The 20,112-nt window shown below is 35.5% G+C and overlaps 3 protein-coding genes across 3 annotated transcripts; 1 reads left to right on the top strand and 2 right to left on the bottom strand.

The window, feature by feature from the left end:
- The first annotated feature begins 2,341 nt into the window (after positions 1–2,341).
- On the top strand, positions 2,342–6,319 carry LOC18044251 (serine/threonine-protein phosphatase PP2A catalytic subunit). The gene is made up of 6 exons (XM_006438465.2): positions 2,342–2,939; positions 3,249–3,363; positions 4,694–4,802; positions 4,890–4,967; positions 5,114–5,305; positions 5,397–6,319. The coding sequence occupies exons 1-6, from the start codon at positions 2,687–2,689 to the stop codon at positions 5,568–5,570; spliced, it is 921 nt and encodes a 306-aa protein (XP_006438528.1). The 5' UTR covers positions 2,342–2,686; the 3' UTR covers positions 5,571–6,319.
- A 748-nt stretch (positions 6,320–7,067) lies between these two features.
- On the bottom strand, positions 7,068–9,598 carry LOC18044250. Its single transcript, XM_006438464.2, has 4 exons — positions 9,376–9,598; positions 9,089–9,221; positions 8,275–8,574; positions 7,068–7,357 (listed from the first exon to the last, which is right to left on the bottom strand). Exons 1-4 carry the CDS (start codon positions 9,453–9,455, stop codon positions 7,241–7,243), a joined length of 630 nt encoding a protein of 209 aa, XP_006438527.1. The 5' UTR covers positions 9,456–9,598; the 3' UTR covers positions 7,068–7,240.
- Positions 9,599–13,527: 3,929 nt separating this feature from the next.
- LOC18044249 (probable inactive receptor kinase At1g27190) lies at positions 13,528–15,760 on the bottom strand. The gene has a single exon (XM_006438462.2). It carries the CDS (start codon positions 15,565–15,567, stop codon positions 13,753–13,755), a length of 1,815 nt encoding a protein of 604 aa, XP_006438525.1. The 5' UTR covers positions 15,568–15,760; the 3' UTR covers positions 13,528–13,752.
- Between the last annotated feature and the right edge of the window lie 4,352 nt (positions 15,761–20,112).

The raw sequence follows: 20,112 nt of genomic DNA, 5'->3' as shown, positions 1-20,112 counted from the left end.
TTTTTCCTCTCTCTCTTTCTCCCCAAAGGGTGGCATGTGACTATGTGAGCTGGTATATATCGTTTTCTTGGTGGTCATCTAGGGCTACGCGTACTGCAAACTGAACCAACAAACTACAAATTTGGGCTGAAACTTTGGGATTGAGGTCTGGAAATGTAGAGCCCATTTGTTCTCAACCATACCTGTAATTCTAAAAAGAAGAAGAAAGGAAGATTTTGCACTTACGGAACGGCATGGAGTGGAGCGGGGTGGGAAAATTGACAGTCGATCCTCTCTACACTGAGACCCCACCGAGCATGATTTAAGATGACGACAAGCAACGAAGAAAATACTGTGAACAGAAGCTTTTTCGGTTCGGTTCATTTGAGTGCTCTACTTATATAAATATATACAATAACCGTTTTGGTGACATCGACATCATTGGACATGGAATTAGTGATATAAATTAATCATTGTTGTAATTAGGGGCCGGTAAATTGAGTTTCGGTTCAGATTGTTTAGATTTTGTTTTGGATTATAATTCGATCCGATTGGAAAATTGAACTCAATTGAATTGAAAATGCGATAGAATTCATAAATTAAATTAGATCACGTTGATAATTTAGGTTCAAGTTTAGGTTAACATAATGGCTCAAAAATAAAAAAATAAAATAAAAATTCAATAACCCAAATCATATAACAAAACAAATCATTTTACATTAATTTAAGATGTGAACAGCGATTTAATTAAAGTATTTTCTACAATCAAGCGAGCTGAGCTTCTCCAAAATGAATTCTAAGTAATCAAATTGATTTTACAGCATAAATATTATAACACAAAAATCACAAAATGACTTGTGTTGAAAGACAAAATTAATTACAGCAATTTGGATGCCCTTGCCCAAATGAATCCTATTCCAGCACTCATTTGTGATTTTACAGCGAAAAATGATTGCCGATTACAAAAACTCAGAATTTCATAATACTATATATCCTAAATGGAGCAATCATCACAATTTAACACCTCAAGGGAGTTGACTTATTATCCTAAACCGCTCACTGCCAAAAAAAAAAGACCTAAAATTGTGTGATAAGAAAGCTGGATGTACGAAGTTTAGATTATATATAATAATAATAATAATGAGAACAAAATAATAAGTAACCTACAGAGTACTGACCTTGATGGACCGGAAGCGATGGCAAAGACAATAATCGATCGTTGGATCAAAGGCAAACGGGGGTTGGTGGGACGAAACTGACAGCGTTGGGCATCAGCAGAGTGTGGCCATAAGCGTGTGTGAGTGAGACTGTGACTGTGGGAGTCAGTGAGCCGTGAGGTAATTGAGATGGAGTATGGGCGTTGGCTGGATGACAGTGGGCTGTGGCAGTGCTACTGGGGTGGGAGGGTTGTGCTTGTGCTGCGTTGTTGGTTGGGGTTATGCCGTTAGGGATGTCAAATTTAGTTTGAGCATGCTCGTAATGTGAGGATTGAGGCATGACCTCATAAATGAGCTTTTGTGTGAGTATGTTTGTGTGTTTCTTTTTAAGGGCATAGCCTGATCATGCTTTTATTTCAGTTCTGAACTGAAATTAAAATTGATCGTGTTGCAATTTTCAACCTATTCGAATTTTAACAGGATAAATTTTAATCTGAACTAAAACTACTATTTGTAGTTGCAATAAATGGAACAAAAATATTGCTCTTAGGATATTAGCAACATTGTTAGTACTGGTACATTCGATAATGGATGTCGAACGTGGTTTATTGTTAATACTTTATGAATGTATTATTTTTGTACATAACAACATTAATTTTTTACCATTTGAATCGATTAGCACTCACAAATTTATTACTCTAACGACAATAAGTAAAAAATTAGTAGTTCTATTGAATTCAACTAGCAACAATAAGTCTCATTTTGCCATTTTCTCGTATCAACTCTTAAAACTCCCAAGCAAAAATAAGGCTAATTTTGGTCTTGGACGGAATTTCCCATGGTATATATATTTTCAAAAGCTGAAAAGCTGAAAAGCTGAATCAAACTTGTTGTGCTCCCTTTGACCGAAGAAATAAATGTTCTTCGCTTTGACTATTTTGGTGGTGACAAAGGTATGGACCATTGCGCAGACAACAAAGAAATTACGCTAAAACCAAAATTAAATACCTATTGTATAAAAAAAAAACCTGAAAAAGTGAAGCTAATGCGAACACACGTGTCACACTCTATTATGATTTTGACTCGGCGGAGCCACCGGAGCGAGAAAACTCTCGTTCCTTGCAATATTGACGAACACAAACAAAATAAAATTAATATAAAATATTAAACTAACAAACTAAAAACTATTAAAAATAATAATAATAATAAAAGAAAAAGAGCAAAAAACACAAACATCATCGTCATTGTCGAATCACCATTTCATTTGCATTTGCGTTTCATTTCACTCACTCCATCCCCTTCCATTTCTCTTTTCATTTCTCAAAACAAATAATTGATACAAAATAACCCCCAAAAAAAAATTGTAAAAAGAAAAATAATTACCAAGTAATGAGTCAATGATAGAGAGAACAAATTCATTCCGATCATCTAAGGGCTTCGTTTTCGTAATCCGCAACCCTATTTCTAAACAGTCTATCGATTTTCTAACTATCTAGGATTTCGATCGATCGATCTGTGGATCTGCTGCGATCTAAACTTAGAGTGAAACGATGCCGTCGCACGGGGATCTGGACAGGCAGATCGAGCACTTGATGGAGTGCAAGCCGTTACCGGAGGCGGAGGTGAAGACACTGTGCGATCAAGCAAGAGCGATTTTGGTGGAGGAGTGGAACGTGCAGTCGGTCAAGTGTCCGGTCACCGTTTGCGGCGATATTCACGGTCAATTTTATGATCTAATCGAGCTCTTTCGCATAGGTGGAAATGCTCCTGACACTAATTATCTCTTTATGGGTGATTACGTAGGTAAGTGGACTTCCTCGTCAATTTTTTTTTTTAGTTCTGATTATGATATTGATAAATTCATGTTTCATGTTGATTATTTTTGAAAATTCATCTGAAATTAGGGCTAAAATGTTGTACCAATTTTTGTTATATTGGACTTCGGTGAGGCTTACGTATGTGTGCAATATTTACTTGGGTGTGATATAGATCATCTTCGTTTTAATAACCAGATTATGTGTGGTTTGAGATTTGGGGTTGGGGCTTTTGTTTAAAAAAAAAAAGTTTCCTATAAAGTGCAGTAGCACATTTTTATGGGCTATTTATATGCAGATCGGGGTTACTATTCAGTGGAAACTGTCACACTATTGGTGGCACTGAAAGTTCGATACAGAGATAGAATTACAATCCTAAGAGGGAATCATGAGAGTCGGCAAATTACACAAGTGTATGGTCTTTTCTCACCCATTTGATTTTTTTAATCATGCTTGAAGTGTAAATTTTGTGCTGCTGTCAAGTACCAAGATATTTGTTTGTAGTGGTAATGAAATCCTGCAAATCTTTTACTCTTTACGTGGAATTTTGTTGATCATGGCGCTAAGACTAGTTATTTAAATGTTATATGAAGAAAAAATATAGTTATGTGTTTATCGGGTGATTCTTCAATGATAATTTGTTTTGATTAAGATCTTGACATTGTCTATGCCACCGCTGTTTTGATATTTGTACACTGAATCTCAGTACGAGCAAGGATTTCGCAAGCCGAACTGCATGTTAGTGCTACCTATGTGGATTAAAGGGTTCCATCTTTGTTGGGCAAGAATGTGAAGATTTGGACTTCATCGAAGTAATTAAATAAATGAATGGCAGACACAGATTTGCAAACAGCTGTTGTGCATAAGTTACTAATGTTGGTATTAGATCAAAGTATTAGTAACTTTTATTTTCAGATAAAAGAACTTCTAGTTCGTGTGATACACATGACTGTGGTCGTCTTGGACTTCCATGAATTATGCAAACTGGTATGGAATCAGTGAAAATAGTTGAAGGAGTTTTTGTAGCAGTAACTATGTTAGAAATTGCAACATTTGTAGTAGTCATTGTCTGAGTCTTATATGCTCAAGCATTTATGGAGCATTGATTTCATGGATTCTTAAGATAGCTATATAACATTTTTTACTTTGTTTGCCTGAAAAGATTGTGTTATGAATTCTGGCTCTAATAAATTTGGAAGAGATTTTCCACTTAGTATGCTTATTTGATGGGCAAGATTATAAAGTGGAAGGAAAAATTGGTTAGAGGGAGAGCTTTGTCTTAGTTACAAAGTATGAGGAAAGGAAAAGAATAGTACGTGGATTCATTGCCTAATACAATAATATTAGCTTATAACATACAAAAATGTTTAGAAACAGCATAATCTGATGGGTGAGAAATGTCATGCTTCTTATGTGTTTTATGTTAGCTTACATGTAGGAACAAAAAAATATTGCTTGTGATAAAATTTTAAAACAGTGTCATCTCTACGGGCTTCATCATCACAATCCTCTCTCTCACACACACATAAACACCAGGAGAAACTGATATGCACAGTTGTACTGGAGCTTTTATTTTTTATTTTTAAATTGAATACATGCACAAAAATGAGGCTTCAACCTAGGACATGAGTCCTAGGGAGGCCCTCCTTACCACTGGAGCTGGACCTTGGCCTGACTTGTAATGGAGTGGTTACTTTCGCATGCTGTAAAGGTTTATGTGTTTCCATTTTGTTCCATTTTCAGGTATGGATTTTATGATGAATGCTTGCGAAAATATGGAAATGCCAATGTCTGGAAGTACTTTACTGACCTTTTTGATTATTTACCCCTCACAGCCCTTATTGAGAGTCAGGTTTGAGCCGTGCACTTTATGGACTGTTTACATTGTTTAGTTAATGTCTCGTTAGTCTTTTGATGACCGTATTTTTTTATATTTCAGATCTTCTGTTTGCATGGAGGACTTTCACCATCTTTGGATACACTAGATAACATTAGGGCCCTGGACCGAATACAGGAGGTATGAAATAAACACTAGGCTGAATTTTTTTTTTTTTAATTGAAATCTCAAGTTTTATTAAAGCAAGAGTTTGATTTTGCATTATGAATTTCATTTTTCTTTACTCATTGATAATGTAACAACGCGTCTCATTTGTGTACAAGTAGGTTCCACATGAAGGACCCATGTGCGATCTCTTGTGGTCTGATCCAGATGACCGCTGTGGGTGGGGAATATCTCCCCGTGGTGCGGGCTATACATTTGGGCAGGATATAGCATCTCAGTTCAACCACACCAACGGACTCAGTCTTATTTCAAGAGCCCACCAGCTTGTCATGGAAGGATACAATTGGTGTCAGGTTTGGAACTTAAAGGACCATGCTAGCTTTTGTTTTTTTTCACATTTTCATTTATTATTCAACAATAGCTAACAATTAATTCCTCTTCTAGGATAAGAATGTGGTGACTGTATTTAGTGCTCCTAACTATTGTTACCGATGTGGGAATATGGCTGCAATTTTAGAGATTGGGGAGAATATGGAGCAGAATTTTCTCCAATTTGATCCAGCACCACGGCAAATAGAGCCTGACACCACGCGCAAGACGCCTGATTATTTTTTGTAATTTCAATATTTCCACCATCTGTTTGTAATTCATGTTTGTTTACCTACCAGGTAGATGTGTCCTTAAAAAGGAGGAGCTTTTGTTGTTTAAGTTGAGGTTACAACATCATTCTTTTGTTTCGAGTTTTGCCCTACTACTGCTTTGTTGATGTGCTGAAGGAGTCCATAGGAGTACTGACAGAAGGCATCAATGGCCTGTTGTCTTGTATATTGTCTAAGTGGGCGGCAATAACATGTTATATCTTGTCCTGTAATTTTATGAATTTTGAGGTAGAAAGCAGATTTTGGAGCAGCTTTCAGTTGCATGCTGATGGGAGCTGGCTCAAGATTGTCGGATGTGCATGGGTTTCGGCAGTTTCAGTGTTGCTTCTGAGAAAGGATATTCGAATTAAGCGGCAGTCTAGGTAAAGTAGGTTTCAATGTCTCTCCTGCCAATTGGCTTTTAACCCATTCTTATTCTATTTCGTAATGAAGGGTTTTGGTTGAGTCTAGGAGTATTGTGGGGTCCAGGATGTAAAAGAGATTTGACAGAAAATGTCAAGTGGAGGCCATTACGTTTAACCAAATTTTTTAGAATCCGTGGTAAATTGTCAATGGAGACTAGGAATGGAATGGAATGTAATTAGCTAATTCAGCGCCATCGAGGACCATTCTGCTAGTTATCCCTTACCATGTTAAAGTGAGGTACTTAGATGTCATTCAATGTCAATAGTCCAGAATCGTAATGAAATTTATCATATCGAAGTGAAATATCATTCGAGTCCAGGATCTTAGTGAAATTTACCCGAACAAGTGAAATTTTATTCGGCCAGAATCCGAGGGAAATTTACTAGTTGAGAATTTCTTTCCAGTCCAGGATCTGGATGACTGGATATATTTAACCGAATTATCATTGCAGTCCATTTTCATTATGTCGAATGTCTCAGAATTTGCCAGATCAGATCATTTGTCGTCGCTGTCCGGGATGTTTGATAAATTTGTTCTCGCATAAATGTCTTCGAAAGTTAAAAGCAATTTTTTTTTTTAGGATAATTTGGTCCTGGTAAAATAATCAAATAAATTTATGTTGAATCAACTTTAGTGGTTAGATATAATAAAAAAATAAATTAAATTGTATATAAATGATCAACTTTCAAGCTTTTTTATTTGAAATTTCTTACAATAATATTTGTAATTATTTTTTGAATGTGGGGTGACTTTTACAAAAACAGCGACCCAGAATGAAAAATTACCCTGTATAATAAAATATCATACGCGTCCAGGATCTGGTAAACCACCCTAAGGTAATGTCAGTTTAGTCCAACGAAGATATGTGCAAATAAATTATGAAAACCGGGGTTTGTCTGAAATTAGATCAGACAGCCGATTAGTACAGACCTAGAATAATATTGATATTCCTCCATGTAAAGAACTGCATTTTTGCAACCCCACGCTATCAATACTATGGTCAAAACTCAATTACACTTTACAGAGAATTTGTTGCAAAATCAAGGAGAGAGAAAGAAAAACTTATTTCATTACAAAGACAAGAATACCGTCAAGGAGACGATAGGTTGCATAAGGTCCGTGCTAAATAGTTGGCCCGCAATTCTTTATACCATTTAGCACTAAATGATCACAAGAAATTGGTTTCAGTGGAAGAGCTACCATGAAATACCAGAGGTTTCCGAATTAGAATCTGGAGTTAGCCTGGATTCTCCCTGTTCCTATTCCTGACATTGTAACAGTCTGCTTTCTTCTCAAGTATACGGCTGAACCGCTAATGAGCAGCAAACAGAATACAATCCCCTGCCCAGAGCAGTTCAGACTATTGCATCAATAATGACATATAATCACTATATTCAAGCAACAATTAGAGTTAAAGAATTTAAATAAGCTGAATTTAAGGAGTACTTGTGTTTGATAGTTATGCACTCACCTACTACAAAACTGGGGAAAAAAATGTACAGTTAAGGATAAAAATTATGAGACTAACAAAAAGAGCCAGATATTGTATGGTACCATGCTCACGACTATCTAATAGTGGAGTCTTCCATTTATGCAACAAGGAATCTTAAATTCACCAGAAACATTTTATGCCCACTCTTTTCTTATTGGTAAATTGCTCATACAAGTCAAGGCAATTGTCAAACCCCCAAGCCATCCCTGTCAGGACTCAATTTTAAAGACAATGACAAATAAGATTATGGTAAAGTGCTTTTACTTCAGTGCAATTTTCTAGAAACTGCTAAATGTTTTAAACCTTGAGCATTAATATCTTAGGTTTGCATCTGAGAAGGGAAATACATAAAATCAGTTTGTCTATTAGAAGCTGAAGAAATATGGCAGGAGAATAAATGAGTCCACTTGCATTCCCATTGCATGCTGACACTTAAATCACATGGCAGAAGCAGAATTTATGATTTATATTTTAATAAATATCATGAAAAAGAAAAGAAAAAAAGTACAAGCTTCATAAAGGAAGCAAAACCCATAATAACAGGAATACTTCAAGAAAGAGATTCAATTCTCTCTATGCATTTATAAATTCACATTTTGTTTGCAGTCAGAAGATGAGAATGAAACGTAAGCTACTAAATAACTAAAAGATATTTCAAACTTCCAGAACGAACACAATATCCATGTGCAATCTTAGTCAAAAGTAATGAAGCTCATGAAGAACTACTAAGAAATGTCAATCAAAGAGAGAAGTTTAAAGACACTACCTCGAAACCAAGTACTGACAGCTTCTCTTCGTTAACCGCCGGTATACAGCTTCTATAAGTAATGTAAGCCTGAGACTTACCCTTAGACGTAGATGAATCTTCCAGTAAGCTTCTATGTTTTATTGATGTTGTGAGCTCTACTGCATCATGCAATATCACATGTGGTTTCTCACTGTCAGTGGAGATCTCAAGAGCACCACGAGTCTTTTTCTCATTCTCAACATTGGAAACATCTTCACTTTCTACACATTTCAATGGAATACGATAACCAGTCTCACTGCATCGATACTTTTCATCAATCTACAGGGGGGAAAAAATTAACAATAATGCTAAAACTGAGTTGACCGGACTTCTAAGAAATTCACATAATGACCAACGAAATAAGAAATAACAGATGACATCCTCTAAAGTTCAATATACAATACAAAATCAGTGAAGGAAAAGTAACATAAAATTTAAAAATGCTGCTGCGCGCAGCCAATCTGCAAAATTAAGAAAATGATTTGAATCATAGACCGTTTAACTGAAATACCAACACAAATATGGTAAAAACCTACAAATGGCAGACTGTCAACACAGATATTCATCAAATTCCAAATACTAAGGTTCAAAATCTTCCAGCCTACAACAAGTTCTTCAATAGAATTTGCAATCTACGTTGATACTCATAAACTCAAAATATAAACACAATCAGCCCATATAACATTTACGCGGCCAGGTCATCAATTGCTAAATCTCTAACGCAATCGAATTGTCACCAAAAAAAAAAAAAAATCGACATAATTCAAGTATGTATTAAAAGGTAATTGAAAACCTTTTCGGAGTAAAGACAGCGAACGCAGGGACCGGAAGGAGAGCATTCGAAAGTACGGTTGCTTCCACTAGGCGTTTCTTTGAAACTCAAAAAATGTCTTTGCCCGACGCTTCTATCCGCCGATTTGCTTTCACTTAAAAGCAAACACACAGAGATCAAGTTCAATTCAACTTAATTTTATATCAGCTCCGATAAATTTAAAAAAACAGATCAAAAATCACAAACAAGGAGGAATTATTATTTTATTATATATAAATGGAGAGAGAAGGAGAGAGGTTGACCCATACGGTTGGTAAGTTGATGCTTGATGAGGAGAAGAGAGCTGAGTTATTATAAATAAAAGGAAAATAAATAGAGGAGAAGCCATTTGATTTGAATTGATTGTTTCTATCTTCTATGCCTCTCTTTTACTCGATCGGGATATTTTCTTGCTAAATTAGTTCAATGCTTCCATTTTCACTTGCAAACAATTTCTTTTTTTTTTTTTTTTTTATCTGGTAGTTAAACAATTTATGTTCATCGGTAAAAGATTTGAGTTTAATGCGCTGTGTACCCGCCGACCTGGTGAGAGCCCAAACTCTCTTAAGCTAGATTCACAAACGGGCTCACATCATAATACTTCAATGGACTCCAAAAGCCCAAAATGACAATTTACTATTCTGCCTCGCTTTACGGCAAAGAGTTGGACTCCTCTTTATACCTCCCACAACTCCTTTACGTAGAGTGCGATTAGAATTGATGTGCTGTAACTTAAAAATTACAGTTGTTATAGAAAAAAAATTATAATTATAAAATAAAAATTAATAATATATAGTAAATATAAATTTTAAATAATAATTTTAATAAAAATATTAAAGATATAATATATTCTTCATTATACAAGTGAAAAATCATATCAACATACCTTTCAAGATACAGCAACTATTGTTTACCAAACATTTTACTATTGTAACTTTTAAGCTACAATTGTTCAACCTCAATCCCAAATACACCCGTAATTTGCAACTATAAATCCTTCAATAAAATTATACAATAGCACAATTTTAATTAAACTCACACCCAAAGACAAACTTTTTTTTTTTGGTTAAATACTCTTTACACCCACAATTTTGATTTTGACAACCAAGTATCATAAACCCTATTTTCGTTTTTAAACCCTAATTTATGGGTTTTAAAATGAGGTAAAAATAATCATGCAAATGGAGGGAGATGATCATAAAAAAATAAATTTTTAACCATTGAAATGGGCATAAAGTTTTTAAAATTTTTCACAATCATGGGCTTAAACAATTACTAGGGAAAAGAAAAAGAGAAAGGATGAGATTTATGAAGAATAAGTTTCTTTAATATTACTTTTGTCATTAACTGAGGTGTTAAAAGAATTTTATATCGTTCCTTATAGGGGTATATAAAGAGAAAGTATTTTAAGAGAGGATAAAAACTCACTTAGTCCTTGTATTTTAAGATTAGTATCCATTTAGTCCCTATATTTTTAAAAATACCTCGAAACATCACTGCCATTAAAGTATTGATACCATTAATGTTACCTTTTATTTCTTTTGGCTTACTTTTACAATATTACCCTTCAATAATAATTTTTTTGTTTGGACACTCATAAAAATAAAATAATTAAATTACCAATTTAAACCTAAAAAATAAAAATAAAAATTTATATTAATTTTTAATTATCAAAAATTGTATGCAAATTACCAAGTGCGCAAACAGTGCTTGCAAAAGAATTAAAATAATTTTTTTAGGGTTAAATTAGTAATTTAATTATTTTCTTTTTATTAATGTCTAAAAAATTATTATAAAAGGATAATACTGTAAAAGTAAGCTAAAAGAAATGAAAAGTAACGGTATGAGTCTCAATACTTTAACGGCAGGGATGTTTCGAAGTATTTTTAAAAATACAGAGACTAAATGGACATTAATCTTAAAATTCATGAACTAAATGAGTTTTTACCCAAAAGAGATTTTGGAGGATGCCACATTTTCTTCTCCAAAAATGTTTCCCATGGGGAAGCCAATAATATTGGCAAATTACTTGTTTGTACAATTACCAAAGACCTTGGAAAGTACTTTGGTATGCCTCTTATTCACTCTCGAGTTTCTAAGCACACTTATTATGAAATCGTTGAAAAAGTGGAGAGATGCCTATCTGGTTGGGCAGCCTCTCATCTCTCTTTGGTTGGTCGGATCACTCTTGCTCAATCAGTTCTTCAAGCTATCCACGTATATGCCATGCAAACGACGAATCTTCCTTCGACAGTTAGGACCAAAATTGACCAAGCATGCAAGAATTTTATCAGGAGTGGTTCTTCAACTTCACGGAAGATGAGTCTGATTAAGTGGGAGACGGTTTGCCAACCAAAAGTTTGTTATGAGTTAGTTTCAAAAATCTTGAGATGATGAACATAGCACTTTTAATGAAAATGGGGTGGGGTCTCATTGCTTCGCCAACAAGTATTTGGCCTGAGGTTTTATGTTCAAAGTATAGGATCTCACTTTCTAACCTTCCTTTTGTTTTGCCAACTAGATATGGCTCTCACTTATGGAAGGCTATTAGCAAAGTCTGGACAGAGACTCTCATGGGAATTCGATGGTCTATCGGTAATGGAAGGCAGTGCCCGCTTTTGGAATTTGATCAAACTACATACATGATACATGATACATGATACATATTCATCATGTATATTGTACAATACTTCTACAGCCACAGGTATTCTGAGCATCAAAACTTAACATCCCAGTTTAATTCGAAACTATGTGATCTAGGGTGCAGTGGGGTCAAAAGCATGTGCACATGCATCACTTGCATTCTAAGGCCAAAAGTTTTGCCCCTAAATCAGGCACAGAAATGCCATAGATGAAGGATATTCATTTCATTTTTGTTCAAACCCCATATGCCCTTGCTCGTTTGGGTTCCTAAAGTAGCATCTCAAGGTCATGGTCCTAGTGGACCTAACTCAAATGACAGATGAAACAACCAGTACTCTATTAAGTATATTCACGAGGATACTGTGTGCATTGAGCTACTAAAACAATACTTTCATCATTCATGTTCCAATGTAAATAATATATGGATCATACGAGCAGAGCAAAAGAATTACAAGGAGAAGAAATAGATCCAGTCGATAGTGTGAAAATCATTTTACTGGTTAAAATGAACATCATCGTAGCAAGGGTTTACAAGGTATTATGTCAACTATTTCTGTCCATTATATGCTATGGTGATTATGAAAGGGCGGCAAATGTACCTAAGTATTCATTTGATTGATTACTTTGCTTTTTGTTCAATGATTCAGGATTTCGACACAACACAAACTTTGTATTTTTCAACTCTTCTTTTCCTTTCTTCCTCTTGCTCATTTCATCTGATAATAGAATGCATAAAAGAACATTATTCTTACCATTCAAATATCTCAAAATTCCATTGCAGTTGTAGTTCTGACAAAATAATGATAATAACAATAAAAATTGGACCTTCTCTTATTCGAGCCTGCCAGGCAATGCAAACATCCCCAAGCTTAAAAGGAGCGTACAAAAAAAAAGTTTAAAAGTTCAAGGTTGGTAGCTTTTAGCTTTTTACAATCATGATATCATACGACCAAAAAAGAGCAGTCAAGGCATGAGCATTTGACTGTCATATGACCAGACAATACAGGTGTATTTGATATTGAAATTAGACAGTTGTATCTTAAATATTACAGTATTAAAATATTCAACTTGACTGCCATATGATCAAACAATACATGTGCGTTTGATATTAAAATTAGACAATTGTATCTTAAAAATTATAATACTAAAATATTTAATAAATACTAATTGTTATATTTTAAAAGATATGTTGATATAATTTTTCACTTATATAATAAAAAATCTACTATATTAATAAAATTTTTATTTAAAATTTTTATTTATTATATATTATTAATTTTATTTTATAATTACAACTTTTTTCCACAAACTTAAAAGTTTTGTGACCGTAATTTGATGACCCCTAAAAGTTTTGATACCGTAATTTGATGACAAGGTTGAAATCACCTTCCCCAACTCACAGAAATAGTATTGTTTATCCACATTAACTTCTGGATAGTCTGGCCCACTACAAGTGTTTGTTTGATTCAACTTCAAGCCAGCCACAAGAAGCTTTCGCTTTATTTACACAGATGCAAAGTTAAACAGAAACAGATATTCATGCAAGTTAAATTATAGTACTGTTTTAAAAATCAGCATTGATCTGCTGAAAGCTAACGAACGTAAAGTAAACAGAGGAAACATAACTACAGTCACATGAGAACAAATCCAAATAAGGAAAGTTACCCCTTGCAAGACATCAAGAAGGCACAAGAACTCAAAAATATGAATGAAGTTTTCAAAAAGAAACAGCATGGCAAAAACAAATATTCAGAACTAACAACCATCTTTTCGCATGATGATAATAGAAATTTCCTTAACTGCAATTAAAGTACAGAGCTTAATGCTTCAGTTAATATACAAATTATAAAACAAATGAGCATTAGATCAGGAAATCCTGTTCAAGTGGAAACCACACCAACTGCTAAAAGCATTTCAGAACATAGGATACAATACAGAAATGCCCTACTGCTGCAATACACAGAGAATACACCTTTTATGCTTCTCAACTTTTCTCACCGAGGCTACTCTTTACAGTCAGGATCTTGCTTACCAAAGATCATTGGAAATTCATCATACGGTTCAGAGAAACCATGTTTCTCAGCCATGCTCTTCAATGACTCATAAACCTGGTACATAGAAGGCCTATCCTTGGGCCTTGAAACCACACAACTACAAGCAACCCTCAGAAACTGCATAATCTCATCATCATTACCTCTCCCATACAGAGACTTATCAACAACATCTCTGCTTCTACCAGTGATCACTAAATGGTTAACCCAATCCACCAAATTTCCCTTGAATCCTTCTTCTGCACCAGCCACGTCAAGAGGCTTTTGCCCTGTGAGCAACTCTAAAAGAACAATCCCAAAACCATAAACGTCCCCTTTCAATGAAGCAACCATGGTGCTTGAGTACTCAGGAGCAACATAACCAAATTCCCCCAGATCCCCATGCACAAAAGAACTATCATTCGGATCACGAGAACCCACAAGCCTAGCCAGTCCAAAATCCGTTATCCTAGCATCAAAATCATCGTCAATAAGAATCACATTTGAACTAATATACTGATGCATATATGGAGGCTGGCATCCATGATGAAGCCAAGCAAGCCCTCTTGATGCACCCATGCCAATCCTAAGCCTAGTAGACCAATCCAGAACACCAGACGGAGTGTTATCAACACCATTTCCATGCAACAGTGAGTACAAGGTCCCATTAGGCATATGCTTGTACACCAAAAACCTTTCCTCTTCCACAACACAAAACCCCAACAACGGCACCAAATTTGGATGCCTAAGCTGTCCCAACCTATTCATCTCTGACCTAAACTGCTTCTCACTAAGTTTACAAGCACTGAGCCTCTTAATGGCCAAGGCAGAAGCATCCGGCAGCACTGCCTTGTACGAAACCCCAGTTCTTGTGGAAATAATAATGTTCTCAACAGCAAAACTATTAGTAGCAGCCAACAAATCCGCTAATTTAACCTTCACAATTGGTTTCTGAAACAACGAAACCTGAACAAGCTTATGCGACCTCAATACTTGAATCCAACTACTGTCATCTTTACCGCTATCAGCGCCATACCCTCTTTTCTTCTTACTAACTCTAACAAAAAACCACCACCAAATCAAAAATCCTAAGATTATAGAACCTAAAGCACCAAGAACACCAGCAGCAATAATAATACCAAGATTCTTACCACTCAAGCCCCCGCATTTACCCAACGGCTTACCGCAAAGTCCGCTATTTCCATCAAAACTTTCTTCTGGAAACCTCGCCAGATCAGGCGGTATTGTTCCCGACAAATCATTCCCAGCAACGGAAAATTCTTTCAAACGATCTAACCGGCTGACTTCGAAGGGAATTGAACCGGACAATTTATTGTTACTTAAAATAAGTTTGTTAAGGAACTTACACTCCACGATCTGCGGCGGGATTGGACCGGAGAGATGGTTGTTGGAGAGATCGAGTTGAACGACGTACGGAAGCCACTTGCAGAGGTCGACCGGGATCGAACCGGAGAGAGAGTTGTCGGACAGATCTAGAGTTTGCAAGCTGTGACAGAGATGTAGAGACTCAGGAAGTTGACCGGAGAGTTGCATTGAACTTAAAGTGAGACTGATGATTCGGTTCTCTTTCTCGTTCCAACACGAAACGCCGGTTAGCCTGCAGATTGCACCGACGGTCGTGTTGGTAAATGACCAGGAAAGCCGGCCATCTGGATCCTTTATAGAGTTTTGGATTCCTTCTAAACATTTGACATCGTCTTCGATTGAAACAGTAAGCAATGAGTAGCTTAAGAGCAGAAGTGAAGCTAATATAAAGCGGATCTTCATGGTTTGATTGTATTAACTCAGAATCAGGGATGGTTAGGGTTTGAGATGGTGGTGGCTCAAGCGTAAAGAAATGCTGGTGAATGAGAAAAAAGGAAGGCCATTGACCGAGACTGAGTTTTGGAGACAAGAAGAGATTGATATCCTCTTCTTTTGACTGCCAGTGCCCAGTAGTATGGTTGATTGATATTCTTGCTTGCTTGCTTGGGTTATATTTTATTTTTTAAATTGACTATAAAAAATAGAATATAATTCATATTACATAACACTATTACTATATTTACAATTAAATTATTACTTATATTAATATAAAATTATTATTAGGATTAATTTTACATATATTATGTATTATTTAGATTTTTATCTTTTTTAATATTCGAGAAACGTCTATTTCACGATATTATTTTTGGGACTAGTTAAATATGATACTATTATTGAGACTAATTTTACTTAAGTATTGTATAAATCTTTATTTTTTTAATATTCGAGAGACGTCTACTCCATTAATATTGGTAAAGGAGAAGACTGACCTTCACTAAATAATTAAAAAAGGACAATATTTTTGTGGAGACTTGAACTGTAAGCTGAGTGCTTGCTTAGATTATTTTGGTTTACGCCGAAACAACGAGATTTTAATATGATATTTAACTAGTTTGAATTATAAGTTGAGTGCTTACTTAGATTATTTTGGTTTGCGCCGAAACGGCGAGGTTTTAGTATGAGTGTGTGTATGCAGCAGTATGAAATACCCTCAGATTAATTAATTTGGTGATTACTCGAGGGTTAGAACAGCTGAGCAGGTACCAAATTCCTTGTTAACTAATAGTTTAACTAGTTGAATTTCAACTTCTGACCGTCGATTGTGGAACCTTTGCTTCTTTATTACTGGTTGAACGCGAAATTTCGTTTACTGCCTTTATTTATTTATTTATTGAAAGAAAAATGGAAATTATCTTTCGGGTCATGCACGGTATACGGTCGCATTCGGGTTTCAACTGTTGGGATAGTTGGTCAATCATTCGCCTCTCCTTCAGTTTCTAATTGGGCTACGGAGGGCATTTCAAAATTTGGGGCCCAGACTTAGCGTGCAGGACAGTCTGTTCCGATTCAAACTCGGGCTGAATTTCCAGTCCAATGGCATGGCTAATATTTGTATCAAATGAAGCACTAGTTGGAACCATGCCACCGAGTGAGATTCTTGGGGGGAAAAAAAACGAAAACAAAAACTCATAAAAGCTAACTTTAGGGGGGAATAGAACTTGTTCATTAGCATTGCAGAGAAGGCTATAGAAAGGAGGGGGGCAAAAAAGAAAAGAAAAGTAATAAAAGAAAGAGCATGAGGGAAGAATCCTTTGCGAGGTTTCTTTTGAATAATTTGCATTTTCATATGGTATAAGCAACAAGCAAGTTCAGAACTGTCTGTTGCGCAATTAATTGATTGGGAATAGGAAAAAAAGGACATGGCACAAGTAGCTCACCAGCGATTGTGAGTGAAGAATCAATTCAGTGCTCTACGCTTTACGTTGGATAGATATTCATATACGAAGTGTGGCATAAAGTTGACATTGAAGTCCACATGCATATATGTTCTATTTGGCGAAATATAATTTGAAAATTACGGAAATTTCGATGTAACTGTTTACATCAACAGGTACAAGGATTTATCCATGTTGTATAGAGCAAAATGAACTTTATAACACGAAATACGCAGCCCTTGATTTTTGGGATTAATGATTGATTACTGGTAAGCAGCTCAAAATTGCCAGTTTATGAAGAAGCTCTCAGAAGCAAGGATCCAGCGGCAGAACCTTCTGTTATTGAGCCATGAGTCGACATTGCATTAACATAGGTGGTGGTCCCGGTGGATGATTCTAGATATTGAATATTGATCTCACCATTTCACGATTCCAAGTCAATACCCATGATTACGCAATTCCAAAGTAATTTATGGACCGCACAGTAGTTGAAAAAATATCATTTTAGAGAGGAACAATATTTTTTTCTTCTTGGGGGGTGGGTGGTTGCGCGGGCTTTGAAAGATTAGAAAGGAATGGTCAGATTGGGATGAGGGTTGATTTCTGTAATCATTTTCTTTGGTGTTTCCTTTTTCTTTTTTTTTTTTTCGTTTTTCTGTTCTCTTTATTGACTCGCCCATTTTGCGATTGAAGGACTCGATTTGCAGCATTATTTATTGAGGGACCCCGGGATACATGGCCGTCGATCTGTTTTGTTCTATATACAATATAGTCCAACAACTTAATTATCAGAAACCCCACCGAATAATATAATTTTATCTCAACTGACCTATTTTCAAGAGCGATGTTCAATTATCCACATCAAAAATTTCAACTATATATTATCTCATGTATTACCCTCAGAAGTGGCTCGAGCTCGAGCTACTAATTTGCAATGACCAATAAAGACAAACGCAAGAAGAAATCTCTTTGCGAGAGATCCATGGAGTTGGTGGTAAGTATTATTAAACTATCATCCCTCTCTTTCGCAACTTTGAGTTTAAGAACACCAAACCTTGTGCCTACCTACGGCTGCGAGTGGTCATAAAGCTGCTGAAATGGATGTTTCAGCGATGCCCCAACTTCGTGGAAGACAAGTTTCTCCGCCGGCAATTGGCTCCAAGCCCACAGAGCAACTTATGTCAGAGCTTGATCATGATATTGATATAAAAGCTTCAGATTATATTACAAGAATTCGTGACAAGAACAGAAATGTTTTGAACAATGCATCAAAAAGCTTCTCTCCTATGTAATGCCTCCACCTCCTCCGCTCGTTAACAAATGATATAATAATATATTGGTACCAATCAGTACTCTGTACTCATTATATGAACCAGTTTGTTTTTCCGTCTGAGATACACCCAGAAAAATTAACAAATAAAGAATCAAATTTATATTGCTATTTCCATTTCATTTCAGATTTTGATAAATACTCTGTTCATCTTGCCTTTTACTTGACTTTTAAGAAGATATCAAGGAAGTTGGAGGCTGCCGGGACACTCTTAGTTGGTGTTAAATTAAAAATAAAAGCAAGCAAACAAATCATAACCACGCAATTTTATAAATTCCTTGAGCATATCTAATCATTAAGATTGACTTTGAATGGAAGATTAACTTAATTATTTTATTAATTAGACACAAACACGCAAAAAAGAAATCATATAATTCTTAAACCCATAAAAGATATGCTATTGAAATCAATAGTCATGGAATGCAAAACATTCTGCAAAAAGAGTTTAGAAATGACATAAATGATTTTTTTTTCTTTAATGAGATATAATACGATTGACACAGTTATAATCACAATTTAATGGAGTGTAGAATTTAACCATCTTAAAAAAATTACTCACAAATTTCTTAAAAAATTAGAAGAATAATAGCTTCACACATAAAATATGGGGGTGAAAGCTCCCCATCTAAATATTTATTTAAAATAAGAAAAATGTCCGATGGGACTTAAATAAAAGTTCCTAAGTGACTGGTGGGGCTGAGTGGAAATCATGAGTGAGTTTGAATCTTGGGCAAACATTCGGACGTTGTTCTAATAACCGGGTTGTGAATTTACCAACCGCATGGTGCGGAGACCCGGGAGGCGTCCGCACCCAGTCTAGCTTTGACCCAAATGAGGGTAATATGCAACCCAAAATCATTTGGTTAAGGCCCAAAACCGAAATTAGATGAAGTCTAAATATCATATTGTTTATTTTGACCCTAATATCATAAGTGAAAATACTGTGTATACTGCGTGTAAGTGATCAGATGGTCCAGTGGCAACTGGTGAATGCTCCTTGCTTGAAGATTTGTTTTGTCCTCATTGTTGGGGCTTGAAGCATTTGCGTGTCTCCAGGGCTGTCAAACTCAAGGTTATAGGGATTAGATTATCTGTTGACGGAATTGAAACTCTAGAAATTGTTGTTCCAAGTTTTCAGCAGTCAACATTTCTCTTTCTCAGGGGGAGGAAAGACCATGCATAATTGAGTAGTTAGGTCTGCACATTTTAGAAGTGAAGTTAAATTCGGTATGGTTTATTGATGAAGAGTTTTATCACCTTATCTGGAACTTACGCTTTCTTGAGGATCTCTTGTTAAGTTTCTATTGTTTGCCTGAAAGGATTAAGACTTCTAGCAATGAGCTAATGAATTTACAATTTTATACCTGTGAAAATTTCAAGTTAATTGATGCTGATATACTCTCCTTACCAGTTCAATCCAATTATATCATTATATAAATGAATGCCCAGTGTCCGTGGAAGGTCAGCTTTGTATGTAGAGGTGATCTTGACACTTGTTGATACCTTGAACCAAAGAAATCTCTCGGAGTCTCCAATCAGATTGAAACCTGCAGCTCCCTTTGTATTCGAGCCACGTTTGTGTACAAATGTCATATAATTGATTATTAACATTTCACTACAAGTTTTGTGACTGTTGTCTACTGTTCCTGAATTTTAATTCTCTCCATTTGTTTGCCGTCATTTATCAAGTTTTCATTTAATTTCAACGAACTCAGAGAATGTTCCCCTTCACTCTCTCTGCAA

This window comes from Citrus clementina, unplaced genomic scaffold (genome assembly GCF_000493195.1).
Source record: "Citrus clementina cultivar Clemenules unplaced genomic scaffold, Citrus_clementina_v1.0 scaffold_4, whole genome shotgun sequence".
NCBI classification, from domain to species: domain Eukaryota; kingdom Viridiplantae; phylum Streptophyta; class Magnoliopsida; order Sapindales; family Rutaceae; genus Citrus; species Citrus x clementina.
Note: the sequence above shows the minus strand (reverse complement) of the source record. Positions and strands in the feature narration are given on the sequence as shown.